This window comes from Drosophila gunungcola, chromosome 3R (assembly GCF_025200985.1).
Source record: "Drosophila gunungcola strain Sukarami chromosome 3R, Dgunungcola_SK_2, whole genome shotgun sequence".
Taxonomy (NCBI): Eukaryota; Metazoa; Arthropoda; class Insecta; order Diptera; family Drosophilidae; genus Drosophila; species Drosophila gunungcola.
The window spans coordinates 9,482,096-9,509,643 of record NC_069139.1 but is presented as its reverse complement, the minus strand read 5'-3'; the positions used below and the strand labels follow the sequence as shown (position 1 = coordinate 9,509,643).

At 44.1% G+C, this 27,548-nt stretch overlaps 2 protein-coding genes across 7 annotated transcripts in view; both read left to right on the top strand.

The window, feature by feature from the left end:
• The window catches only part of LOC128252268 (neuronal growth regulator 1), a 64,518-nt gene that overhangs the window by 15,983 nt on the left and 20,987 nt on the right, over positions 1 to 27,548 (top strand). For all 6 annotated transcript variants that reach the window (XR_008267296.1, XR_008267297.1, XM_052979878.1 and 3 more), the window contains exon 2: positions 107 to 736. Coding sequence is in view for 4 of the 6 variants with exons in the window: in XM_052979878.1 (XP_052835838.1) it covers positions 535 to 736 (202 nt within the window). In the remaining 2 variants the exon portion in view is untranslated. The remainder of the gene's footprint in view (positions 1 to 106; positions 737 to 27,548) is intronic.
• Positions 9,266 to 10,437, top strand: LOC128252292 (elongation of very long chain fatty acids protein 7). Its single transcript, XM_052979914.1, has 2 exons — positions 9,266 to 9,754; positions 9,833 to 10,437. Exons 1-2 carry the CDS (start codon positions 9,356 to 9,358, stop codon positions 10,262 to 10,264), a joined length of 831 nt encoding a protein of 276 aa, XP_052835874.1. The 5' UTR covers positions 9,266 to 9,355; the 3' UTR covers positions 10,265 to 10,437.

The window sequence follows — 27,548 nt, the reverse complement described above, 5'->3', positions numbered from 1 at the left end:
AATCTAAGAGGAGCTCGTATTTTTAAAACTTTTCTTACCTCTGCAAATGTCATGCTGCAACTGAAATGAAATAATTGTTTATTTGTCTCTCACATTTCCGTTGCAGATACTCGGGAAAACAATCACTGTACGGCAGACAAACAGTGATAATTAGTTGGCCGTCGCTACAACAAAGAGCTGGGCAATAAAAATTAATTAGAAAATATTTCACATCACACAGCGCAATTTGTCAAGGGAAAGCGCACAAAAGTGCGCCATACATGGGAGCTTGCGGTCCCTCGCTCAATTTCTAATTAGAGAGCTCTTGCACGCAAAAAAGCTCCGAAAATAAACTGGAAAACTGGATATTAAACAAAGCGGCAAAGCGACTATGCAAAGTATGTTGGCGCTTAACCAAATGAAAACTTAAAGCGAACAAAAAACAAAATACAGAAAGGTAGTCCGCAACTCCAGTAAATTTAATAACAAAGCCAACAAAAAGAGAAGAACTCCGGAACGCAGTAGCTCCACACCATTCGCGCCGAGCGCGGAACAATGAAAATAATTTCGCGTAGCATACGTAGAGGCGCCTTGGCCACGCCCACCGCCCCCGGCATTAGGAAAAGCAGCCAGCGACGCAACCGCGTTCCGCTCAAAATGAATTGCCCCATTCTGATTGTAATTAGCCTCGGATGGCTGCTGCACGCGCACGCCGGAAGCGGCGGGTTCGCCGTCGAGGCCGCCATTTCAAATCGAGGTAAGTGATTCGCCGCCCCGCAGTTCCGACGCCCACTGTACACTGTACAGTGTACACTGTAGACTCTACTGTACTGTACTGTACTGTACAGCTACAACCAGGTACCCCTGGTTCGAGTCACATCTGATTTAGTCCAGCTACAGCTCGAACAATAGCTTTGTGGAGTGAGGCAGCTGCAAAAGGCGCTGCTGCAGTCTCGCTAATACACGGAAAGAAAAATCATAAGTTCTGTTATAAAATCGAAGTTTATGGCAATATTTTATCTAGGGCATTTGATAGTCGAATTAATATAGAAATTAATATATAGAATTTAATATAGAAACTATCTATAGTCACTACTATTCAATTATTAACATACTTAAAGTGTTTCCAATTATTAAGTCAATATGTTTTTATTGATAACAATTTCAAATATAGAAGGTTTTTATTTTTAGCCACTTGGTGTTATATTTGTTTTATTAAAAACAGTTCTCTACATTTTTTCGAAATAGTAAGTAATTTATAAAGCATTTTACAGCTTTTTACCATGTTTTGAGGCTTAAGTTCCATTACTTGTATTTCTTTTACTAAATTCAACTCCATTTTCCATCACGTAAGCCACATAAAAAAGGTTAATCCATTTTCACGCTTCTCGCGAAATGTTAAAAAAATTCTGGTTCATCGTTGATTTATCTTTTTTAAAATCAAAAGAAACCTAATTTAACCAAATATACCTTTCTGTGTATTTATTTCTACATCGCTTCGCAGTCATTGCTTTTTATTTCGCACAGCACTCAACGCAAGTTGCATTTATGTTTTTACATAATAGAGAGAGCGAGCTTGGGGCAATAACAGCCGGGGCAAAAAGTGCTGGCGGGAACAAAAGAAAAAAATAATGTAAAAAATATAATAAAATACGAGGGCGGTCTCCCACTTCCCCCGTAATCCCTTTTTGCTATTTTAATGCCAATGTAACGCTGCATAAATCCAGGCGCCGGGGTCCTCGAGCACGTTGTGGTGTTTAATGCTGAAGCCGCTGGGTGCGAGCGCGAAAAAATAGAGTAGGAGCTTACCGCTAGATAGTGAATGGAAGGGAAACCGAGGTCATTTGTGGAGTGGTCAGCTGAGCCACTGCCTGAAGCCAGGGGAATGTTTTGCCACCCACTAAGCCGCCGCCAAGCCCCAAGCCACAATTAATAACTTGTTATGGCCGCGGAAACTTAAGCAGTTGCCTCTCTGAATTTTAACGCCGAACTTTCAATTGCAAACTTTCTTCTCACAGCCAAAACAAAAATCGGATTAAAATAGAGGAACTGTGGAAAACAGACAAAATTTCTGATCAAATAGTTGGCTTATCTGGGACTCCAAGTTCATTGTCTGCCAATTTGCTTTTCCTCTATTAGGCCATGAAAAACATGATATAAATTGAAAACTCAGGTGCGCCATCAGCCAACTTTAAAGCTAAGCGGAACGACGAAACGGTAAACACGGGGCGTATACGCAACGAACGAAGGGGCAACCGAACGAGCGCACCCATAAAAACAAATTCACCATCCAGGGCTATATTTTCCTTTGGTAACTTTCGCCAACCAATCGATAAATTTAAGAGCACAACATTTGTCTCCATTATCGCAAAAATCCGAAGGCAAACACTGTGCAAAAAATGCGGCTGTGGGGTGCAAAAAAATAAGAAAAATAAACGAAAAACTGCGAAGCGCATAAAAGAGCCATCGATGCGTGGCACCGGGCTCTGCCGGGTTTCGGACTTTTCCAAGGTGGGCGGGGCTTAGAGTGGGTTTTGGGAATAAGAGTGGAGCACATACACCACCCACACCCACCCACACACACCCACACAGAGCCACAAAAGGGCGGGCACAATAAAACAGAACAAACCAAAGACAGACCTGTTCTTATCCCAGCAGCATCTGCAATATAGAGTGGAAAAAGGGGCAAAGGCAGTAAAGCTATATCAAAGGTGAGAATGTGCTTTTGTCACTGATCATAAATTTCTTCGCGCGCCAGTTACCTTTAGCGTTGGCTCAACCCTTATGTACGGCAGATACAGACATAAAAATGTGAGTTCAAATCTAAAATTCGTATTCTGTATTCTAAATTCTATATAACTAAATATAAAATTAAATAGTAGCTAAGGCAAACTGAAAATATCTGATGTTGGCTTTAACTGAAGAATTTCATTTAACTTTTTATAATTTTGTTAAAAATGAGTACCTTTATTCGTATCTAATTAAATGCTCTTACTAAAAAGAAATCCTAATCGGTTTTATATGTACCAAAACTTATTGTCACATAAAACTAATCATGTAATTGGAATTCAAATAATGTAAAATGTAATTTTTTTTAATTAGTCATAATTAGTTTCAAGTAATATGCTAAAAAAATAACTTTAAAAAAATCAGTTAAATTTATGAAGAAAATAGTCTAAAGAGGGTTTTTAAGACCTGCAGTCTCGATTTCAAGGGACATGTCTTAAATTACGAACTTTTTTCGCCGTGCAGTCAGTGCAAAGAACAAGGCAATAAAACGTAACAATTGACATTGGAACGCACTGAAAAGGGAGCAGAATTCACAAAGGAAAGGGAAAAGGGAAAGGAAAATGCGATGTTGCTGGCTCTGATAGCAGCAAATTGGCGGGACATTCGAGGGAGGGGTGGATGGGGGCGAAGGTTGCATTGCCTTGACAAATGTTTATTGAGTAACACGAGCCATAAACTGCAAGCGAGCAACGATCCACCTCCGCCCGCTGGCCAAAACTTTCAGCTTTGACCCATTTTCATGAGCCAGCAGCCAGCAGCCCTCGTGTCCGCCTCGATTTTCTGGCATCAGTTGCCTGTTTGAGAATGTGGTGCACGTGATGCACTTGAAGGATGCGCAGGGGCTCACATCCAGCAGCTACCATTTTATAAACTGACAACAATTTTTCATAAGACTGCGGGAGCAGCAGGAGCGACAACCGAGCATCATCAGCAGACAGCAGCAAACACAAACAACAGCTGTTTTCCGGCTCGAGGGTTTTTCCGCCCACCGACTATCGCTACTCCCACTCCAACTCCCCCACTCACTAACACTGCATTTTTGCATATCTTGCTGTTTTGTTTGGCATTTTTAGTGATTTCACTTAAATTTTCATAACAAAATATGCACAGTGCGTGCTTGCAGCTCACTTTTGGCTCAGCACTGCAGCTTTGTTTGGCGGCGGTTAGGGGGAAAGCTGGCAACATGTTCTGGCTGTCATATATTTTTTCAACAGATTTTCCCGGCCCCACCGCCAGCGCTGCTCCCTCTACGGATCTGCTCTCAGCGGCTAAAACCGCATTTTGTATGTTTTTGCAGATGCTTTTGGGAAATTGTTCATAGGGTTAGTTTTTCCCGCCCGCCAATTCGCTGGCTCCATTCCGCATCCTCTAAGCCATGTTAGCACAAGGGCGGCGGGTCGAAGCTGGAAGGGATCGAGCTTGGGGCTGGCAAACGGCCCGACATGGGGAACGTGTTTGTATGCAGTCCTCGCCTCCATTTACTCATTCAGCACTGCGGGAAAAGTCATATGACAGGGTAGTTTGGCTTACTTATTTGTCATTTCCTGAATAAATAATGTGAAAAAAATAAATCACTTTTGCAGCTATATCTACATTTTTAAAATCCAATACTGGAAATTTATAGCTGTGATAAAAATTGTTTATAACAACTGTTTAAACCTTTTTTATTATTTAAAATTGTAAAATCTACTTAAGAAAAGGTTTTTGAATCAAGAAAATCAGTTAGGAGGAGAACAAATATTTAAAATGGAATTTTATTCTAAATCTAGGCCGATCTGATCTCAATAATCTTGTTATGAATTCTATAGCTATAGTATTTTTTCAGTGGATTGTTGCTGCTGCTTCACCGCTCCGACTGTAGTATTATATTTGCGAATCCCTTTGGGTATGTTCCCAGCAATAAATTTCCATCAGTCGGTGTCGCTGTAGTCGTTGTCGTTTGTGCCAGGCGTCCAGGATTTTTCCGAGCCTCCGTTTCCATTAACTGGCAGTGCCATGTTCCATCCATCCACCATCCAACCCTCCGGTAACTGGGGAAACAAATCTCTGGCTCAGCTGGCGCTTTTGTTGGTCTGTGTTGCGGTTTTTCCGAATTCGTTTTGATTGTTTGTCATATTTCCGTGCATACAATTCATTTTCTATTGCCCAGAAAGCGGCCCGTCTCGATTTGCCCTCCCGACCAGGCCCCCGTGGTGTAGGGCTCAATTACGTGACCAGGACGACCCGTGGTAGCTCTTCTCGCCGGGTTGACAATATTCCAACTAGGCCCACGGTCCACGCTCCCTGGGCCAGATGTACGTCCCCTGTATATATACATATTCATTTCTATGTACCCTGTCATGTTTCCAGCGTATCAATGAAATATGCTCCTCAAATGGGAAGAGGAGAATAAAAATGAACGATTCCCCTGGAGAGCCTTGGGCGCATAACTTAAAACAAATACGAATCTGCAAAATATACGAGCGGGCAAATGGAAATTGAAAATATCCTATTACCAGGGGATTGACGCCGACATCGCAACACTGACGACTGTAATTGAAGGCTTCGCTTAACGGCGATTCCGAGCAGGATCATATAAGAGCTCTAGACTCTCTGTATGCCATATATATACACAAATTCGAATATTAGCATAGACATTTGCACGCTGTGTCCCCAGGGCGATTGCCATGCGATAATTATGGCAGCCAACCCGAAAAAGACGCAGCGAGAAATCCCCAAGAAATTTATTAATTAGCACCAGGGCGGGAGGGACTCGGGACGCACCGCACCGCACTCATGTTTTGTGACCCTCCTCCTCTTTCAGCCCTATTTCCCCAATTAAAGCCAATTTTGCCATGTTTCTTCAGCTGGGCGGTCGCATTCAAATGTGTTTTCCGTCCTCCAGAGGGGATACATGCTGGTTTCGGGCTTCAATAGGAAGTTGGGGGTGCCAAGGAGCTGGAAGCCGAGTCGGTGGATCGGAATGGGTCTGTAGCATCCACTAATCGCATTATTAACGCGCCGTTAACATTTTGCGACATTGACTTGAACTTTGGAAGTGACTTTCATGGCTAAGGCATGGGGCAAATGTGGTGTGGGCTGGCACGATGTGGATTTGCTTGGCATTTAAAATATGCTTAGAAGACATGGCCAGGGCCAACATTTATATACATAATACCCTTGAAGTTTTCGGCATTTGCCAAATTCCGCTTGAACGAGCTTCCAAGAATGCCCCATGAGCCATGGCAATGCCAAACCCAAACCCAAACCCAATCCCACGCCAATAACGAGTGTCTTTGGTCCGGCCATAACCATAATAATTAATACCCATTTACCTTGTTTTGCCGGGCTGGAAATCAAGCCATTATCGCCCATCCACTGGCCGGGGCGATAAATACGGCCGCCCATGCACAGATTGTCGGCTGTCCCGAAAATTATGCACTCTGCACTAATGACAGTCCTCGTCCTCGGAGGTGCAATGTTTTTGGGCGGTTGGGCGCATAATGGGTGCGCATAAAGTTTTATTGCTATTCTTGTGGAGGGTTCGCGGCGGTCAAAACAGGTTAGCCATTGAAAGTTGCACAGGGAAAAAACAATCAATTTTAAATTGATTACAAAACAGAGAAACATTTGTTTTTTTAATATATAAAAGATATAAATATTCATTTGTAAAGAGATTTATTTATATTTTTACTTATTCATTATATGATTCCTTAATAATACTTAAAATTTATATTGATAAACGGATATAAGGCAACCTAAAGGTATACTTTATCAGGAAGAAATATTTACAAAATGACAAATCAAAGCCATGAGCAAAAGCGCTTTACGTCTTTGTATCTCTTTGTTATTAAAAGCACATGTTGTTAATAGGAATTTTTTTGACACACATTTTTTTAAGTGCTTTTTCAAGCAATTTATCAACAAAAATGCATACATTTTTTTCTCAGTGCGAGTGCGTGCCAAGCAACAATGCCATTGACACTGGGCAGCAGCAACTGACGGAAAAAAATCGACGAGCATTTTCGCATCCGCCAAAAGCATATATATTTTTCAACGTTTTTAAATAAAATTCCCGAGGATGTGTGGGCGAAAAAATATCAGGCAAAATGACTGTAATTTGCAATGGCAACTCACACACAAAGAGCAGAGAATGAGAAGCGGCGCAGTTTAACACCTGCAGAGTGCTGGTCGGCCTGTGTTTGAGTTGGACCTTTCAATTTAAATACAAACACAAGCACACACACACACACTTCCAGTCGCCGAGTGTGTTTGCACGGACTGTTTGCGGCACGTCACAAAAGTTTCCTGTTGAATTTCCCTTCATTTCCTGGCCAAAGAGATTATTATTTTCATTTCATGCCATGTCCAACGACACAGAAAGCTATATGCATATATATTGTTAAGTATTAAGCAGAGCCATAAGGAGGCGTGGTCTCATTTTCATATTTATGCTGTCGCCCCAAAAACTGTTTACTTACTCGTCGTCATTAACGCTTCATTCGCGGCGGACTTTTAATTTTCAGGGCGACCTGTTAAGGCCACGTCTTTTCGTCCATTCCATTCGATTTCGTTTCTGTTCTCTCCTTTCCCTTGGTGGGGTAATTCCGAACGGCCGGGTATCCGCACATCCGCACATCCGCATCCTTCGGCTGCTTGGGTCCTTCGTGTCGTATATTTGCATACTTCCGGTGCGCGCAAAATGATTATCATTATTATTTCTGTTGTTTGCTGTTGTCGTTACCGCGGCCATTACCGTTATTGCAACAGCACTGGCTTCTCGGACGGAGACGGACGCGGAGGTCCTGAAGCTCTGACTCTGAGGTCCTGAAGTTCCGAAAATGGACGCCAATCGGCGGGCGGAGTAACGTGCGACGGTTATGGCTTATTTGTGCAAATGAGCTGACGTCCATTACACTGTCCGTGGGGAGGCGAAATGCAAATGATTGTTTTGGCGCTGGCTGGCTCAATGTCTGCCACTGTCGCACCGCAAGGTCACCGCAGGACCTCCAAGGACACTCACACGTGTGTGTGTGTGTGTGTTTGTGTGCATGCATGACACACACGCATCAATTGCGGCTTAAGGACACGAGTGAAAGTAAGTGATACGGCCTCGCCTGACTTAGTTCACCTGCCTTTGTTTAACGGCCAATAAGGACAAGTTTACGAACATATCCTTGATTGATTTCCCCCGTCCCCCCCATAAATTGGCACATTTACCTATCGAAATAAAATGGAGCCTGTTATAGCCCCCACTGTTATAGCAAAGTGCAAACTTTCGACCACAAAATGCTAGCCAAGTTTGCACGTTGCGCAAACAAATTGCAACCTGCTTCGGTTTGATTGGCCACCTGCAGTCCGCTCCTTTGCATCGTGGCCCTCAGTTTCGCTTCAAGCCAAAGTCGTAAAACACTTTTGCCTATTTCGCTGAGTTGGCCTTCCCACGATCTCCTCCAGCTGCTCCAGCTGCTCCCGCTGCTCCTGCTGTTGTTTTTAAAGGGCCATTTGTCCGATGCCCGCGGCTATTTACAGCCATTGTACAGACTTGGCGAATTTATCAAGCATGCCGGAGTCGCTCAGTGGGTCACTGGGTGTTGGATGCTGGATGCTGGGTGCTGGATGCTGAATGCTGGATTCTAGATGCCGGATACTAGATGCTGCAGCTGACGTTTCCGCCCATTTTTCCTCGCTCTCCCTTTTGGCTTAATTTCAAAACAGTTGCGCTTATATTGGCAGTTATGCTGCAAATTTATTGGCATGCTTTGTAAACTGGGTTAGTTGCATATATCTCGCAGCCGCAAGCTGCGAGCCAAACGATTAACGTTGAGTAACCCAAATTGATGTCACCACCCAGCCCGCTGGAACATCATTTTTTTCCACTCGGCAAAGTTCCTGTACCGCCCGGTTATAGCCCATAAATTCTTATACAATGTCAAGTAATAGCTAAGTCCTGTTTACCCCCGACTGGCTGAAGTTCATAGAGATAAAGAAAAAATGTTGCTTAATTTTGAGAATGTTTTTTGGGAACAGATAACCTTAGATTTATGCATTCAGCCCAGCAGCGAGGCTTTTAAAAAAGGGATTTTGGGGGTAGATTCTATGTTTTAAAACAAAATAAATTTACTATCTGAACATCAGTTAAAAAAAAATATATTTATATATAAAATTCTCCATTAAATGCAGTTTGAAAGTTATAAGATCAAATATTTTTAACAGTTTTGCAGTTTTTTTTTTTCTACTTTGAAGCTATTATATATAAATATCTTCGATTTAACCAAAGTTGAGTTACAAATGAGCCCTATTTTGTATCACAATAAATTCAGACCCACTGTTTTCCCTCAGTGTTCTTTGAGCGCAAAACTTAAGCTATTCGAAGCTTGTAAACCGATGACAATGAAAGCGAATTTCTCCGGCAGTGCAACGCCTGACTCGGGTTAATGCGGCGTGCGTGGTGCCTCTCATTTATCGGTCATTAACATAGCCAGCCCACAGCCCATGCCGAATTGATAGCACTTGGAGCGGTATCGTTCAGAAGACTGAGGTCCGTCTTGGGCTGCGAATCGCTTACCGGCACTGCGGCAAGGAGTATTGCTGAATCGAGATCAGGATGAGGCACAACATGGTAGCGTACCTGTACTGCCTGGTGCGGGATCTGTACGCGGAGCACGGGGATCCCCGGGTGGCGCATCTGCCGCTGCTGGGCAACCTGTGGATCGTGCTGGCCATTGTGTCCGTGTATGTGGCCTTTGTGCTCCACTACGGACCCCGGTGGATGGAGCACCGCGCTCCCTTCGAGCTGAAGCGGGTCATGCAGGTGTACAACGTGGTGCAGGTGCTGGCCAATGCCACCATTTTCTACTTTGGCCTGACCAACACCTACCTGCAGCCGGGATACAGCTGGACCTGCCAGCCGGTGGATCACCAGGACAGATCGCCGGCCATGATGAAGACGCTGTACGCCTCGTATGGCTACTACATGCTCAAGTACCTGGACCTACTCGATACGGTTAGTGGGGGGTATATATATATATATATATATATATAGATGTCATATGCCAACTCTATATTCAACGTGCTCTCACAGGTTTTCATAGTGCTGCGCAAGAAGAACTCGCAGGTGAGCTTCCTGCATGTCTACCACCACGGCGGCATGGTCTTCGGCGTGTCCATCTTCATGACCTTCCTGGGCGGGTCGCACTGCACGATGCTGGGGGTCATCAACCTGCTGGTGCACACCGTGATGTATGCCTACTACTATGCCGCCTCGCTGGGCGCCGTGAAGAACCTGCTGTGGTGGAAGCAGCGCATTACGCAACTGCAGCTGCTGCAGTTCGGCTACCTCACCTGCCACTTCCTGCTGGTGATCGTGCGGAACCCATGCCAGTTTCCGGTGTTCATCGCCTTCATCGGCTTCATCCAGAACATCTTCATGTTCTCCATGTTCTTCGACTTCTACTACAAGACCTATGTGCGCAGGCAGCGCAAGTCGGCAAAGCCGCAGCTGAAAGCCAGCTGAGCGGCGACCGAATCCAAGGTTTACATTCACTCCGCGTCATTTCCATATTAAATTGTGTAATAAGCTGGTCGGTCGCTTATGCAAATAGGCCCCTGTCCAAAACCAAACTGCCTGGTATAAATAAACATTCGGATTGTGTCCCAGCCCCTCCGCCTCACCGCCACCCATACATACATATACCGCTCAATTCTTTTGCTTTGGTAATCAATTTCAATTTGCCAGCGGCTAAATTTTGAGGCTCCCTAAACTTTCCCCGAAAACTTCTCGGCCGCCTGGGAAAATCGAGAGCCAGCGCAGCGACATCAAGTATTATGAAGTAAGTTTGCCCGGCATATCTTTTATTAAGGGGTTAAATGAAATATCGATGAAGTCGGCACCAGTTATGGCCGCCACGTGGGCCCAGGGCCACGTTTATGTTCCGGCCATGTGTCGCATGCGGCCCAGGGCCACCTTTTAACTTTCTGGCCAATGTTGTTTTTTCTGCCCCCGACCAAAGGCAGAGCCAAAGCCAAAGAGTGAAAAAACTCGGCTACCCCATGTTAAACACATTTGCCTAGAAGGCTGCCTCATGCACGGCTTATTCATATTTTTTCTCATACTTTGTTTCTGCTTCGGCATTTTTCCTTTGCCAGAAGTTTTACATCTGCTCTCGCTCGCTCCCAAAAAAAAAATCCAGGGGCAGAAGATGGGGGAAAACGCTTTAAAAATGCTTGTAAGCAGGGCGGCAAGTGGAAGGCCGCAGGGCAGCGTTTGTGCCTCGTTTAGGCCCGCCCGCACAATATTTTTTCAGTTATGTAAATTTTGGCCCAGTCCGATGATGACGTCTCCCAAACAACGTCAAACTTTGCTGCTCAGTGGAGCGAGAGCGTTCGATGGCAAATTAAAAGCCAACAAACCGAAGGTCGCCTTACTTTTGCGGCTGGCTCAAATGGAGCTTATTAAGTGCCAACAGCAGATCACTGCCAGTCGTTTGTCAGGCTCACATTTGCTGCTGGACGGCGGAATACGTCCAACTTCAGTACAAATAATGCCAAAAGTATCTCGTTGTCAGGCACTGCAAAAAAATATAACAAAAATGTGCATTATAATAATTAAATTCAAAATGAAAGCCTTTTTGTTAATTGAAAATACTTTCATAAAGTATAGATAGCTGTTGGATGCAGCTTGGCTAGTAAATTACTGGTTACTGGTAATTTCAAGACCATGAATTTCCATTTCAGTCAGTTATTTTTTTGTAGTGTGGCCTGTGTTGTTGTGCGTTTGGGAGAGACATTAAAACTTTTCTAATAACGAACTTCTGCGACTGAAGCCGAGCGTAAACATTCGAGACGGAAGCTGCTTGGCGGATGTTGTTCATGTTCTGCCCGGAACTTGCATATGTCCGGGTTCATATATATAGTGTGTAGGGACTATGACTACAATGTGGCTTCCAGCATCATCCTCATTAACATCAGCAGCAGTACCAGAAGTACTAGCAGTACTAGCAGTACCAGCAGATCATTGCCAAAAAGGGTTCAATGAACTCGCAGCAGCAGCTCCTGCAGGGATATCAATTGGGCCAAAAGGATTGCTTACCGAGCATGGCAAACGTAGCGTATGCTTGATATCTCTCCGCCATTTATGACTCGCAGGGCATTTAAGTGCTGGCCGTAAAACCGTTATGTAAACTACGAGTGCGAGTACGATTGCGATTGCGATTGCGAGTGCGAGTGTGAGTGCGATTCTTTACGGCCACTCGCAGCAGCATTGCAATGGCTATGGCCGGCCATTACTCAGCATAAAACTTGGCCGGGACCAAAGGACGAAACTCCTTGATTGTGTGCCCATGTCCACAACATCCACAAGGCGAGCATATCGACTGGGTCACGAGCACACACAGCTGGCCTGGCCATCGAAGTCCTGCGACAATGTTGTAGCCGAATGTAAATAATAAGCACGGGCGCATACATTCCCATTTATTCATGTTATACAGTGCCTGCGCACTTTTACGACACGTGCTCCAGTGCATTCCAATCAATTCCTCACGGGTCAAGCAGCTTGCTACATGAGTTTTCCTTCCTCTAAAGAGCGGAGGCGGAGGTCCGAATAGCCACGGACCCCGGGCAATTATCCACAAATGAAGGCTAATCCTGTTTACCTTTTCGAATTATCAAGAGCAAATCAATTTGCCATTTAGCCCCAGGGCCAAAAGCTCTTTATAATCCCATGAAAATGAACCCAAATATTAAGCGGCCCAAATCTGGAATCTCTTTCATGTGAGCAGGTAATCAAGTTGGGCCAAGAGGCCACGTTTTGATGCTCCTTTCACCTGTTGCCGTAATGAAGAAATCTAAATTCCATTAAGTTTATGCCCGCTTCCGTTCGCAGTTCAGTGCTCAATGAAAAGCACTTAGAGTGACCTTTTCCACCCCGCCCCACATCGCCCATCGCCCATTGCCCATCGCCCATTGCACGTCCCACGCCCCAGATAACAGCGACAATAAGCCGAGTTGGTCCCAAAATGGGTCACAACGTTTTTGGTGAGCTCAACGTATTTGCCTAATGGAGATTAGCCGGCATTTGGTTTTATTTGAATTCTGGTTGGCAATTTATTGCCGATGCTTATCGATTTTTATCGATGCCAGCCTCGCCCCATGTCTGTGCTCTATGCCGGATATTTGGCGAATCGGAGGTCGCACTTGAGCACTTTGTACGCTTTTATCGCCGTAATTTTTGGTCTAACAAAACAATAAATTCACTGGCTCAGTCTCGAGTGGCAGGTGAATTGCTCGGTGGCAACTTTGTTGAAATTTGTAATAAATTTACCGCCGAGTGGGTGGGCTTATCTGGGGGCTGGGCAATTTTGTTAATTTGTAAGTACACGGCGCTGTAATTAAGCGCGATTTGAAATATGTGACAGGCGGACCACGCATGTGTATAACTCTCGAATAAATCAAAGTAATTAACTGCACGGGCGAACATGCAACAGGTCACGGGGTCACGCGGCACAGTTAATGTGAAAAGTTATCAATATCTGGGTTAACGAAGCGGGGCCGAATGGCTGCCAGCACTCAGAAAATACAAAGGGCTTGCAATTTGGAATATATCCATGCTTTTAAGGCAAAATATATCTTTAAAAAAATTAAATTAAATTAAATTACTTTAAAAAAAAACTTTAAACTAACTATTAAGAAATTAGTTTAGGGATAAAAGGTATACATAGGTTTACAACAACAAATTTTCTTCAAAAACAATTAAATTGAATTCTCTAAAGCTTTTTTCTTTTAAGACATTTTACAAGATTTAAAGAATATGTAAATAGTGTATAAAAGTGTCAGTACATTTTTTTAGTACATTTTATTGACATTTTTTTGAGTGAAAATGAGTTTTGATTCCGTACCGGAAAGCCTTTTCGTGTTCATCCTTTCAATCAACTCAATTAATATTGATGGAGCGAAAAAAGAAAAACCAAAAAAACAAACAAGCAGAGCTGTCATACGAGCAAGTGTAAAAATCAATGCGCAGCTGGTCATTAATAATGCACTGGCAACTAATGCACTTCTAATATCCAAGCCACTGGCAGTTCCCGGCCAGCGGGAAACTTTGTGTTTGACTTTGACCAACTTTGTGACGCAACTTGCGAAGAAACTTATGACTTATCAATGACCGAGCAACGGCCACAGCCAGTTCACTTGATTGAACTTTTGGGCTGGCCACAGTTGAAGTCACAGTGGCAGGACGAACTTTCGGCCAGTATCTTCACCTTGGGCCGCCAGCCACTCGCTCAGTTGCAGCCATAAATCAATACATTTCGATTCCTCTCAGCCGGATGCATTCGACTCGAGTGAAGTGCTCCTGCTCCTGCTCCTACTCCTGCAGAACAAATAAGCGACAAGGACTTTGCCCAGGACTCGAGCATTATCAGGCATAAATAAGCATTTGCGTTGCGAAGAGCCAGGGAGCCACTCTCCCCAGCGGGGAATTATCTGAAGAGGCAGTGGAGACTGGCAGGCAGCGAACTCTAATGAGCTGGAAACAAACGCCCTTTCAGATGCACTCTGAGTGACTGGGATCCGAGTAAATCACGTAGCTCTTGCACTCATTAGCCGGCGAAGAAGTGCCAACACTCCGAGTGGGAAAACACTTTAGCACTGCCAAATGGCTGCCACGATGGCAGCGGGGAAATAAATGTTGAAATAATATGCTTTATTGTATTGCCAGGCGTTGCCATGAATTTCGCTTCGCTTTTATATGGCTATTTATTTTTATTAGGCCCGACCAAGTCGCAGGGGGTGTGTGTGTGTGTGTGTGTCTGTGTGTGAACAGGTGCTGGCGTGCCAAGACACGGCCATGCCAAAATACACACAGACACCCAGTTCTTAGCCCAACTCTCACCAAGTCGAGTGTGTTTACAGAGGCGCCAGCAAAGGCAATATCCCAGGATGCCATTCCAATGGCCAGGACCAACATTGGAAATTGCCCGAAACAAGTTGTGGACAAACAGATACACAATTGGGTAAACTTGGCCAAAATAAATACGGAAAAACATTTGTACAAATGAAATAAAATGCTAATACCAGCAGTCGCAAATATATTTTGCCACAAAGTGCAACAATAATAAATTGTACGATTGTACGGATGCGGAAGTAGGTGGGTCTGGAAAGAAAACAAGTTCACCAATGTCTTTTTCTCTTTGACATATTAGGGTAAACTATACATTTCAAAAATACAAAATAATTTTGAATATATTGTTGTCTTATAAGTTCTGTTCGAGATGTTTTCTTTAATATTAAAAGAGATCTATTTTTTTTAAACCACTTTTATGGAAATCTTTTCGTAATCCTTAAGCAAAGTATCGACTGTCAGTGTCAACGGAGCGTGAGTTGGAAGGCAGGATGACGACAATGGCAAGGATGGCAGCCCAAAAATTGTTGCCGCACGCTCGCACACACAGAATGCAGTAAACATAAACTGCGAGTGCAGTGACCACGCCCACAACAACCAGAACGCCCATCGACGGAGCCCAGTTGGTGCTAATAACTTAGTTTTCTCCTCGGCCTTTCTACCTTCCCCCAGGCCAGTCTTCCCTAATATTGTATTGTTTTCCATGCTTATTTTTTGCTTTCTGTATTATTGCTAGACTGGCAGTTCAAAACTTTCTGAGCCCCAGTCCGCCGCACTTTTCGTTTCGTTTCGCTCCGCTCCATGCACACACATCTCTGTTCTCTGTATTTTTGGTACCCCAGAATCCCCCGGCTATTCATTGGTCATGCAGCTCACGTAGCCACGAATATAAACCAAAACCGAAACCAAAAACTAAAACTAAAACACAAGCAAACCAAACCAAACTAAACCAAACCGAGCCGAACAAGAACGGAGAACAACAAGCAAGAAGTTTTTCTCGAAGGATGAAAAGGTGCCCGGCGGCAGTGGCAATTGTGCTATTTAATTAAAACTACATTTTGGGGTCTTGAGAGGCAGTCGAACTCCAGTTCGGACACTTGATGCACCGAAAGGGAGCGGGGGGGCCCGGAAGAAAGGAGACCCCAAATCATTTGGGGCTCTGACCGGGTCAGAGTCGTAAAAATCATGGCAAGTGCCCCGACCGAACCTCTTTAATTCGCCCTTTTCACATAATTTACTCTTTCAATAATTCACACGCCGCCAACGCGGCAGCACGCGTAAATTGCGGAATTGTGGCCAAAACACGGCCAGGAAATTAAAAGTACAACACGGCTCGGGAGCCAAGGAGGGCGGCGAAAGGATTGCTCTGACAGCTTTACTAATTGGTTTGTTTTACTCGTGACTCTAATTAAAAAATTTACTTTACGACTCCGGAACGCCGAGGAAAACGAGCGGACGTAATGACGGTACAACGGCAGCGTGCAGAATTATTTTTTGGAAGCCCAGGCCAAAACAAACAGAGCAGCCAAAGCAAAAAAACAAAGAAAAGGGGGGAAATAAATAAAAAATTAAATGAAGAAGGACCGGAAAAGGCAAGACAAGATGCTGCAGTCGCCGGAAGTGGCCACCGAAATGTATGAAAAAACCTCAATAATGGCGGCGTAAATTGGCAGCTGAAAGCGTTGGCCAGCCACCATCCCATCCCATTCCCTTAGCCCCTCACTTCTAAGCCCAACCCCCTGGCATTGACATCATCTCTTCGGCGGCAACATGTTCACGTTGGTCCTATCGCTGGCCGCAAATCTGTGACCAGAAGCTGGGCTTGGTGCCAAAATGCGCCACCTAATGCCACACATTTAATTAGGGAGAAACTGGGAAGTTGAGCAAAAAAAAAAATATAACGCCAACCATTTTCCCGGTTCAAGCATAATTTTTTTCCATCATTTAGATGGAGATTATCGGGGCGCAAAACGAAAGATGCGCAAAAATCGGACAGAAAGAAGGAGCCGAGAAAAAGGGATAATTGTGGGAATATCGCTGTTTGTATTTTAATTAAACGCTGGACTTTAAAGAATATGTATGTAAGTGTCATGGTGGAACTTTCTACTCGAAACCAAAATATGCAGCTTGAGGGCGATAAGTTTTTTCTTCACCGCAACAACCGTAGTCGTGTTAACTCGAGTTAAATGCAATCAAAGCAAAGACTAACCATCCGGTCTGCCGCCGCTCTAAAGAGCTAATTTATCGGGGATAGTGAAGCGTTTTCCTTTATTTTTCTATGTTTTTTCTTTTGCCCCAACAAGTTGCTTGAAGTTTCCGGCTCGGAGGAGGGCATAAAAATAACATGGCACAGAGAAAGGAGGGATAATTCTGTTCAATGATTGCAATTTCAAGCTGCGCGTACTCTCGAGAAATCAAGCAAACATTTCGAGTATTTCGGTTCGATTAGTTTTTTCCGGCTATCCAGCAGGCCGCAGAGGTCAGCGGAGAATAGTGGATGTCCGGATGTCTGACCAGGTGCTTGGCCGGGGTTTTCCCATGTCTGGGCTCGAGTTAGAGTTAGAGTTAATGTCCGTGTCTGCGTCTCTGTTTATCTATCCTTTTTCGGTGCACAAATTGGAAAAGTTCCGCGCGGCACTCACAAAACAAATGCGCCAGAGCAAAAAAAAACCAAAAAAAAAAGAAAGAAAACTCCATTTCCCATTTATATTAATTTTCAGCTCGATTCACTCGTGTTTAAATTCCGAACGGGCTGAAAGCTTCTTTAATTTCGCTTAAATTAGTCTTCAATTTGTCATCGCTGGCTGGTTGAAAGCGGATTTTAAAATCGATAATTGTGGGTGCGTTGGGGAAAAATGACTTCTACATTTACGTGTGCTTGCTCGGGACATAATGTGTGCCATAATCATCTCAAAGGACACACAGGATTTGCATATTAAATACATTTCTCGGGAACGTTACATTTTGGGTTTTTTTCATTTTTGGCCCCCCCAAGGAGACAATTCCAGTTTGTTTTCTTTAAACAGACAGTTTTGTTAAAATCAAGTACAAAGTGGTGGGCGTGGCAGGGCGCATATGTACGCCTTCCTGAGATGTTGCCATTAAAACGACAAATAACCAAAACACACATGTGGGTGCGTGAGTATATTCTTGAGCTGTATGAATAAATGAAGAAGCCGCGCAAAATGAGAATCCTAAGACATTTTTCCTTCACAGTTGATATTAAAATCTGAATATAGCCGAAATTCATTTACTTATTGACATAATTTAGGATTGCACACTTCGGGTGGGGGGGTGAGAGGGGGCGGCAGTTGCGACTGCTGATAAGACGGAATTTGTGTCTTAGAGGGGGGAAAAAAACGGAAGGAGAGAAAGCCAGCAAAACAAGGAAAAATCAAAGCTGGAAGTTGTCACACCCCAGGGACCTTGGCGGTGGTATTTTTATTATCGGCCCACAGATAGCAACAGAGCCACCCAACCAAAACCGAATTGAGATGCTAAGCACTGCGCTGAGATTTTCCATTTCGTGGGGGGGAAGGGGGGAGAGGAAGGCGGAGGGTTGTGCCCCAGGAATGTCGACCAAAGACCGCAGAACCCAGAAACGGGTGACATTGAGACGCCGGCGGTAGACAAAAGCGGTAGATAAATTACGAGCAACAACAATGGTGGACCTCTCAGCCGGGGGACTGAATGAATGACTGCAGGAGGATGAAGTTTCGCCGGCGAATCGTTCTACTTTCGTTCCACACCCTCCACACCCACCGCAAAACCGAGAAACGGTTGCGTGAAAAGAAATAATGAAGACACCCCACCAACGCTCAATCACCCAAGCACCACCCCATTGCCAGTAAAGAGAAGGAACAAGTTGTAAACTAGGTCCTATACCTGTAATTATATCATACAAAAAAAACTTGGTACTAAACTATTTTAAGATTTCAAAAGCAAGATAGAAATGCAAGACTTTAAAGACGGATATTCCAAATCGAACACTTTAGTATAATGTCAATGCTCTTCTTTTGAATTTAATACCATAATTTTCAAAAGTACCTAAGTACCAGAATACCTTCCATCACTGTTTGCCACCCATATTTCGCTTTCGAGGAGCAAGGAAGTGTCAGGTGAGATTGGTGGTGGTGGTGCTGCTGCTGCTGCTGCCAAGATTGAGATAGCGCGCGAATTTGTCGCGTTGGCAGATGTGAGGCAGCGACATTGATAAGCCGGCAAACGGGAGCCAAAGTTGCCATTGTGATATGATGATGGCGCAAGAGTCTCGGGATGCCAATCAAAGTATCGCAACAAGGCCGCTGGGACAGTTTCGCGCCTGCCGGCAATCGGTTACAGAGCATTCCCGGTGACGAGACTGGGAAGATGTCGCCAAGAAGGATCCATTAGCCTCCGCTAACTGTGCTTTGCATACTAAAAGCCAACACGTTCTGGCCAAATGAGAAATGGAACGTCAACTGTGTGGGCTTATTGATTTAAGCGCTTTTAATTGCAGACAACAGACGGGGAGCCAGAAGTGGCCATCCCTCAGCTAAGCAGACAGTTCGAATGGAATGGATGTGGATAGAGGAGGAGGTGGAGGTGGAGGAGGTCCTGGCTACGTGATCGTGCCTGTTAATATGCAGGCGCATAAATTAGAATATTTAAATTGAGTTCTTTGACACCGCGTGGCTGGGCAAAACGAAATTATAGAAGCTTATGTTTTCAATTAAGCAGTTTTTGCACATCAGGTGCGTTTTATGCCACTCAGACGGTCAAACGGCTGACGGGGTGCGGACTTTTGGCTGGCTGACAAAACAGGCAGCCAAGGACCTAATGACAAGGACAACTGAGCGCGCCATCGTTAAGCTTTTTAATGTACAATTTCTGCCGCCAGACGACGAGGAGACCAGCTGCTGTCAGCGGAGACAATGAGAAAAGCAGACGAGAGTTTTCCACAGCAGAGGGATATATATTAAAACCGACAACCCAGAAGTGCCGAAATTGAAATGAGAAATCGAGTGCCGTTTGCCAAGATGGCGTTAAACATTTTCGCATAAGCTCACACAGAGGCAAAGTTTAAGGCTAGAATCGGAAGTTCTGCAATTTTGAATCATGCCAAATCAAATAAAGTACGATTGCTTTACATAAAGCATTCATTAAATCAAAAACTAGAAAAAATGATAGCATTTTGAAGTTAACCTTATTTTAGATCACATATGGTCTTAATAGCTTTTAAAGTTTAAATTGAATACACATTAAGCGATACTAGTATTTAGTGGAAAATGGAAAAAAAACCTTAAATTAAAAGACTCTTAATTTAATGGGTTCTTCAATAACTTTTGTTTATGTACATAAGCTGTGTTTTTACCACTCCTTTAAGCCCGTTTGCTGGTATACATTTTTCCCCCAGTGCAATGACTTCCTCCCAGCAGCAGGTGCTGTCGAAGATGCCCGGCAATATTGCCATAAATGTCTGCAACTCGTTGGTGTGCCGACTGGGCGGGGGCGTTGGCTTCCACGTGGGCGTGGCTGTCAACCCGGCATCATCAAGTGCAAACAATGAGCGCTTCAAGTGGCTGCCGGAGGGGGCGGCAAGTGGGGCAGGGACAGGGGGGGCTGGGCTTGTTTAATGAAAGGACACAGAGTGGCAGGCGAAAGCAAAACATATGAGCAAAGGACTGTTTAATGAATAGCCCCGGGCTAATATTTGCCCTGCCTTCTTTCTAGCTCGCTTCTTGTTTGAGCCTGGTGGGCGAAAGGGACAATATTGAAGTTTCTCGTTAGGAGGAAATAAAAAACGCCAGCCAAAACAACTCTGCCGAAGGTTGGCAAACAAAGCAGCTTTTGTTTTCAACACAGCGTCTGAGATGCCGCAGGTGTAAACTTCAAAAGGAGCTGAGAGGCCAGGGAGATTGTAATGAGACAATTGGGGGATGGGGGGATGGTGGTGCGGGTTGCTGTGTGTGCCATCTTAATACGATTTATGTCCATAACGATAGACACATAATGCATAAATCACTTATCCGGAGATCTGCTCGACCCCGGGGTAGTCATTTAGCTCAGACGACGGCTTATCAAATATCAGCCAAAGTCCATTTCGATTCCCAGTCCATGTTCCATGTTCCTTGTGCCAAGCAGCAGACATGTCACCCGAACGAAGTGAAAAGAAAAGCAAATAGCTGGCGAGGAAAAGCAAGTTAATAGCAAAATGCTGTCAAAACACATCCGAGACACACGCTCATTGGCAGCATCATTCATCTCTGCATACGGATTGTAAATACGGGCGATATGCCAGAATTCGAGGGACAAACGTATGGCTGGGGGACGGCAAAGAAGGATGGATAGATGGATGCCCAGGACACGCAGGACACGCAGGACAGAAGGGAGACACTTGTTTTTGCTTATCTGCTGGCAGCTTGTTGATTTGCATCTCTTTTTCAACCGCTCACAAAATAACGAAGAGCAATAACCGACTGGAGCAAGAATCCAGCACACTCATTTCCATACGGGCCACAGAAAAAATGAAAGCAGAGCCACAGGACACACTCCCACGCAAATGGAAATTGAATGGATTTTGATTTCATATTTGTGCTCTTGGCATATTTTAAAACTTGATTTACTTGCCACATGCTCAGACGAAAGCAAAAAACCAACTTCATTGCCACGCCGGGCGAAATAAAGCTGTCGTACTTTAAGAATAATTGCATATATTGTGCATTTGAAGATGAAGATAAGGTTGTATTTTAATCGCTTTTCTTAAGACTGACATGGATTATAAACTCAATTATAAGTGAATTAAATAAGCAATTTTCCGAATTGACTATGAAGTCTTGTCTGCAAAATGGAATTAAAAAAAATGACTCAATTTAAAACTGCATCATTTCATAAAGTAAAAGCCAGATAGTAGATTAGATTGAAAATGCATGGGAATATGAAATTATAATCAGAATCGAAAAGGAACCTTGGCGAGCTATTAACGCTGGGGCATAGCCACTTAAACGTCCCCGAGGGACTCACGCATTTGGGGGGAAGTCCTTCACTGGGTCTTGGTCTTATCCAAGATCGGTTGGCTGCTTTGCATAATCGTTGAATGTGACATGGCCCTTTAATGTACGACACACGCAGTGGCATTCCATCCACTCCCCCGGGGCCACGCCCCCCAGTGGGTGGCAGCCTTGTGCGCCTCGTAGAGTTTTATTAATCGACGCGTGTCACTTATTAGCCGCAGGATTTTTCATGTGCCGTACACGCACATGAAAAAAGGGTAGTTGAAGGTGGGTCGCTTGGTGTGGGGGTTTTGGGTGGAAGGACGTTTCTCAACCCTTTGACGGCAAACAAGAGCAGCATTTTGTGCTTTGATAAATGAGGCACACACATTAACCCGGCTGCAGAGAGAAAAAAAAGAACAGCACTAACAATCGCATAGAGGAATCAGCAAAAACCAGGCTGCTACAACAATATATTATAATTTTTCCTTTCTCCAAATTAGATGTGCATGTTTACCACTCATATTTTATCAGATAAGTTCCAGACTAAAATTACCAGCTTACTGCCTCGGTTTAAGTACCTAGAAATGGAAAATTTCTCAACGATAATTGTACATTAAAGCTCCAGTACAACAAACTTTCCAGCCAACAAAGTTTACTTATCTTGTTAGCGCTACAAAGTACCCAACATTTAATTAATAACTCATTTTACGAGAGAAAACATTTTCTGATTTGTTTTTCGTTTTTTTATTTATTTCCAGGTGAGTTCAGACTGGACAAACGAATGATTGAAAACAATGGGTAAACATAAGCTGCACAAAAAGAGCAAAGTAAACAATGGCAGTTGATGTTATTTATTAATGGGGCGTTTATTGTTTAACCTTGTGTTGTGCAACTGAATTTAAAAACATGTTACAAAATGGGATACGCGCCCAGACGATTGAAACCGAACGGGCTGATTAAAAATGCAATAAATTCAAACAGAGATACACAAGCATGTCTGTCCGATTCCGATTCCAATTTCGATTCCGATTTCAGTGTGTGTGTGACAATACATGAAAAATGCAGTACTGTAGGAGGCGGTTTTTACTTTTCCAATTTGCTGAGGAGTGTCCCGGCCAACTAATAACAAATGCAACCCCAACATGGGCGCACAGATTCCCATTCAAATCCACTCAATGCAACAGCACAAACTAGGACTGAGATTGGCATTTCTAATTCAATTATAATTGCCGGCTCATCGCCCCCGAAAACCCAGTGCAACCGCAATATTAAAGGCTTAAAAATGCATTAAAGCCGCAGCTCGGATCTCCTGCAGCAGCCGGCAGAATAAAGCGAAAATCAATAAAATTTATTACATGTCACTTTTTCAGAGCAGCATCCTCGGCTTGGTTTTCCAGCGGTAACATCAGTTGTACACTAGGAAAAAATAAAGAATGTTGTCAATGGGCGACAATTTATTATTGTTTTAACATGGGATTTCTTATCAGAAGATAAGTTACTAACGATATTGTATTGGCAGTTTTAATGAACGCATAAATGGAGAAGTCAATTTTTATGAAAATGTTTTTAAAAACTTCTTAATGTCGGGCTTTTGTTTATATGTCATAATGGTCACATTAAGCGAAAAGAGGATAGCAAATAGTTTTTAAGCGTGCTTTTTTAAGTGTAGGAAGAATAAAATCACAATTCAATATACAATCCATTTAATGATGCTATAGGGAATTTGTCATTTCAAATCTCGAAGACTTATATTATTTTCAGTGCCATAAAATAAGTTTGTCTATCAGAGCGCAGCGGGCTTGTGTTTGTGTGCACACATTTGGCACAGTTTTCAATTTCATTTTCCATGCTGAATTAAAACCTGCTACACTCGAATGCCTTTCACATGTGGGCTTGAGGCGGCCGCAAAAGAGGAGTCGACTCAAGGACTAAGCGGCATTCCGTCTGCTGCCGCAGGACTTTTTTTTTTGGTGCTGGCTCTTTTCCTTCTGTTCGCCCCATTTGCTGCAACGACTTGCTGACTAACTGCGCCGGCAACGACAATCTCTGGCTGTCTTTGGATGGCCAAAAGACTGAAAAGCTGGATAGCTGAAAGGCAGAAAGGATGGCTGGCTCACTTCCTTTTGGCCGCCTCCACTCGTGTGCACAGCTTGTTTCCGTTTCCGGCGCAGACAACATTTGCCTGGCCCCCACTTGGTCGCCGATAACTTTCAAGTTGGCAAACTCACAGCTGTTCGACCCAGTTGCAATGACTTTGATTCGGAATTCCCATTGCACTGCGACCCATTATCGAGCGCACTCCTTTTGAGTCTCTAGATATAAGTAATTAGAAGACGACCGTTCTTCCAATGTCCCTTAGGTTGCTCAGAGGAAGCAATGCATTGACACATATCAGAATCAGCATCCAATGGGGATCCATACATAATTGATTGGCAAATATGCAAAAATGACGAGACCAGACCGGACCATTCAGAGCAAAAGGCACTGGGATATATATTCATGCATACATAAGTGGGGATTTGACTTGCCTGCTCCGTCTGAGTCCTGTCCAGTGGACTTGGACATGGCCATTAAATTTGGCTTAAATATGAAATAACTTCGGGGCCGAGGAGACAGCAGTCTGGCGAGTGTTTATCTTTAAAATCGTAGTCGACCTAAGCGCTCTGCGGGGGTGACAGATTGTCCGGGGCTGCAATTTCTGCTTGATTTATGCCCAGCAAATGAAACCACAAGCAACCAGGACAGCCAGGACAACCAGGACAACCAGGCCCTAAGTCCTAAGCCAAGGGATCTGAAAAACTGTTGCCCAATTTGTCTGTCGCCTGTGGATGCGTGTGGCTGTGACTGTGGATGCATTTCCATCTGCCTTTGAGTTGCTCAGACTCTAGCCTCACTTTTGCTGGTATTTAAACAATCTAAATGATGCTCTTGGTCCTGCCAGCAAATTGAAATTTACTGCCCCCCTGTTGCTTGACATTGCTAAATGTTTGTTCGCTCTAAGTTCGCTCGCAGGGTTTTATCTTTCGCTGTGTCACCATGTCGGACAAAATGGGGGGATGTCACCTATGTGTGGGGGGCACCGGTGCCCACAACCGACCTCATTAACATTTTGCTAACAAACGCACCACAAATTATCCCGTTTAATTTATTTTCAAACTCTTCTCCGCTCCGCTTGCTCTGCAACTCTAAAAAGAATCCGGAAAAAACAGTCGAACACTCGGCAAACAAGGGACGGGAAACAGCAATCACAGACAGGGGATTTAACACTGTTAAATAAATGAGCAGAAATAAGCGCAATGCAAAGTAACAGACAAACATTAGTTAGCTGAAAATTGGCCAACGGCACACAAGCTCACACGGCAAAAAATGGCTGGGGGATTTGGTTTCGCCAGACCGCATTCCTGTTGTGATTAAATGCACCTAATTATCCGCACTAATAGTGAAAATGTGGCCAGGCCAAAGATCTTTAAGCGGAGCCTGCCTGTCGGGTCATCAAGTCGAATTCGATGAGGCGCCTTAAATTATACAAAAAATCAGCATCATTGGGGGAATATATTTATTATCCTATATATGACTGGCGAAAGTTATCAGAAGATATCAGAATGTTTACGGCCCCGAAGGCAGGGTGATATGCGCCCAGTTTGGTGGAAGCGGGGCGGCGACGGCCTTTGTTTGCTCTTCATATTAACAATATTGCGCCCGACGACACTCAACTGACCCTCATAATAAAATAATAGGATTTGCGAGGCGGCCAAACATTTGCATTTTGGCCTCAAAGAACACACACCATCACACATATATAGGCAAACAGTTAACGCAAATATGAGGCGGGCCAAAAGACAAAGGTCGTTCGCCAACATGGCTGCCTTCTCCATTTTGGCCACGTTTGTGCGGCGGAATGGCTTCATGGAAAGTTGTTGGCCATTTCGTAGCATGAACAGAAACATTTCTTTGCCATTTTGAGCTTGCTACGATTTTATAAGGATTTAAAGAGAGGAAAGATAAATTGTTTGGCAGCTTTTAAAATTAAATTTGAAACTTAAGCTTCTCTCTAAATTCACAAGAATAGTAAAAATTAAAGAAAGCTCTTTAATGTTTAAACTTATTAACGTATTGTATTAAATGAACTCGTTACATAAACAGCAAACTTAATTTAAACTTAGAATTTATAGGTCCCCAAGATATCAAGAAATCCATGCATAAACCCAGTCCATATTAGTGGGTATGTTTTTGTGTGCTGAATGAATTTGCCCAAGTTTTTGTACTTCGGGCTATTTGCAGAGGAAAACTTTCCTCCGCTAGTTGACTAGTTAAAAGTGTAGACAGCACTTTGCCCCACTCTTGGTTGGCTTCGATTTGAGCCCCCTCAGTACATAGCAACTCACCTTCTGCTCGGCGGTCGTGAGTCGACTAACTAAGCTGCCAGCCGCTTTTCTGAGGCGGTAATTAAAAGCAATTTGTAAGTTAAGCCCGAGCACAAAAGCCTCCCGCAGCCGCACACTGCCGTTTTAAATTTCGGCCAAAGTACGAGAGAAACTGCCAGGACTTAGGGCCAATAATATGCATAGCCCTGTGGCTGTTTAGTCCCTGCTCAAGGACTGCTCATAACGGAGCATTAAATTTATCAGTTCGTTTAACAGCGAGGAGTGGAGCGGCTTAAATGCTCAACTTTCGATGGCGGCGGAAGCGGGCGAAGTCAATTTTTATTGGGCGTTGCTTGTAAAAGGAGCAAATCTGATACACGAAATTGCAGATATCTACAGGAAATAAAACAAAACGATCGTGGGAGCAGAATCAAATTGAAATTTCTCCGCTGCCGCTCCAGACATTCAGCCATCCAGACATGCAGACATCGAGCCATCGAGTCCATCGGCCAGGAAGCAAAGCAAAAGGCGATGGCTGGGAAAAATCAAGGAAAAGAGAAATCGAGCGAGCCATAAAACGCCGGCCTTCCAGCAAGTACCAAAAGCTTTGGACAGGAACTGGACATGCGGCGCGGAAATGTCTTGGGCAAAAAGTACGAGTACAAATGCTGCGCGACAGCCAAAAAAACGAGAAATGTGAAAAGTTCAAAGACGACGGGGCCAGGGAAAAAATGAAAATTGAATGGCCACGCTCGGTTGGCTTTTTCCATTGTGGATCCTGGACGGGCAACTCCTCCGCCTCCGCCTCCGCCTCCTCCTCCGCTTTTCATTCCATTCCCCCCCCCCCTTTTTTTTCCGCCAGCGTCCTTGTCGTCCTGTGGCTGGGACCAGGAAGATGGCCATTATACTTTATGCAAATCTTGTGGCAGCTTTAACAAACCTCCGGCACCCAGGCTCCGTTGAAGACCGCACAGGAAGAGGACGAGCACTGGCGAAACAGACGTTGGTCGCTTGGTCGCTTGGTTGGCCAAAAGCCGCAGCAGCAACAAACACCCACGCATTTTAATTTAATTAATTTAAATTCTTAATGTGATATCTTAGGCCACCCACTGCGCTGCGACTCTAACTCGGTGGGCGGCTGTACGTACAACTATGTTGTATATTTAATGCCATTTTTTCGCTGGCACTGCAATCGCTTAATGTTTCGTAAGCAATTTTGAGGCGTTGCAAATTAATGGCCAGCACCCACCAAACAGCACCCAGCAACTCGAGTGTCGAAGTCGGGGCGCAAGTTTTCCGAGCAATTGAAATTGGAGTGCTTGCCTGCAAATGGCCTTAAAATTCAAATTAGCCTGGTGCACGAGTGCCGTAAGCCGGCGTCATTACTCATACGCCGTGTGGGCGTCGCTTTTTTGTGGGATCAAATGCCTTCCGCTTTCATAGAACTTCTGTGTGAGTGTGTATAAAATATTAGTGAAAATTCCTGTCAATATATATAACCGCAAACATTTCTGTCTATTGAGAAGTTTGATTTACGGCTGAGGATGTGGATGTGGATGTGGA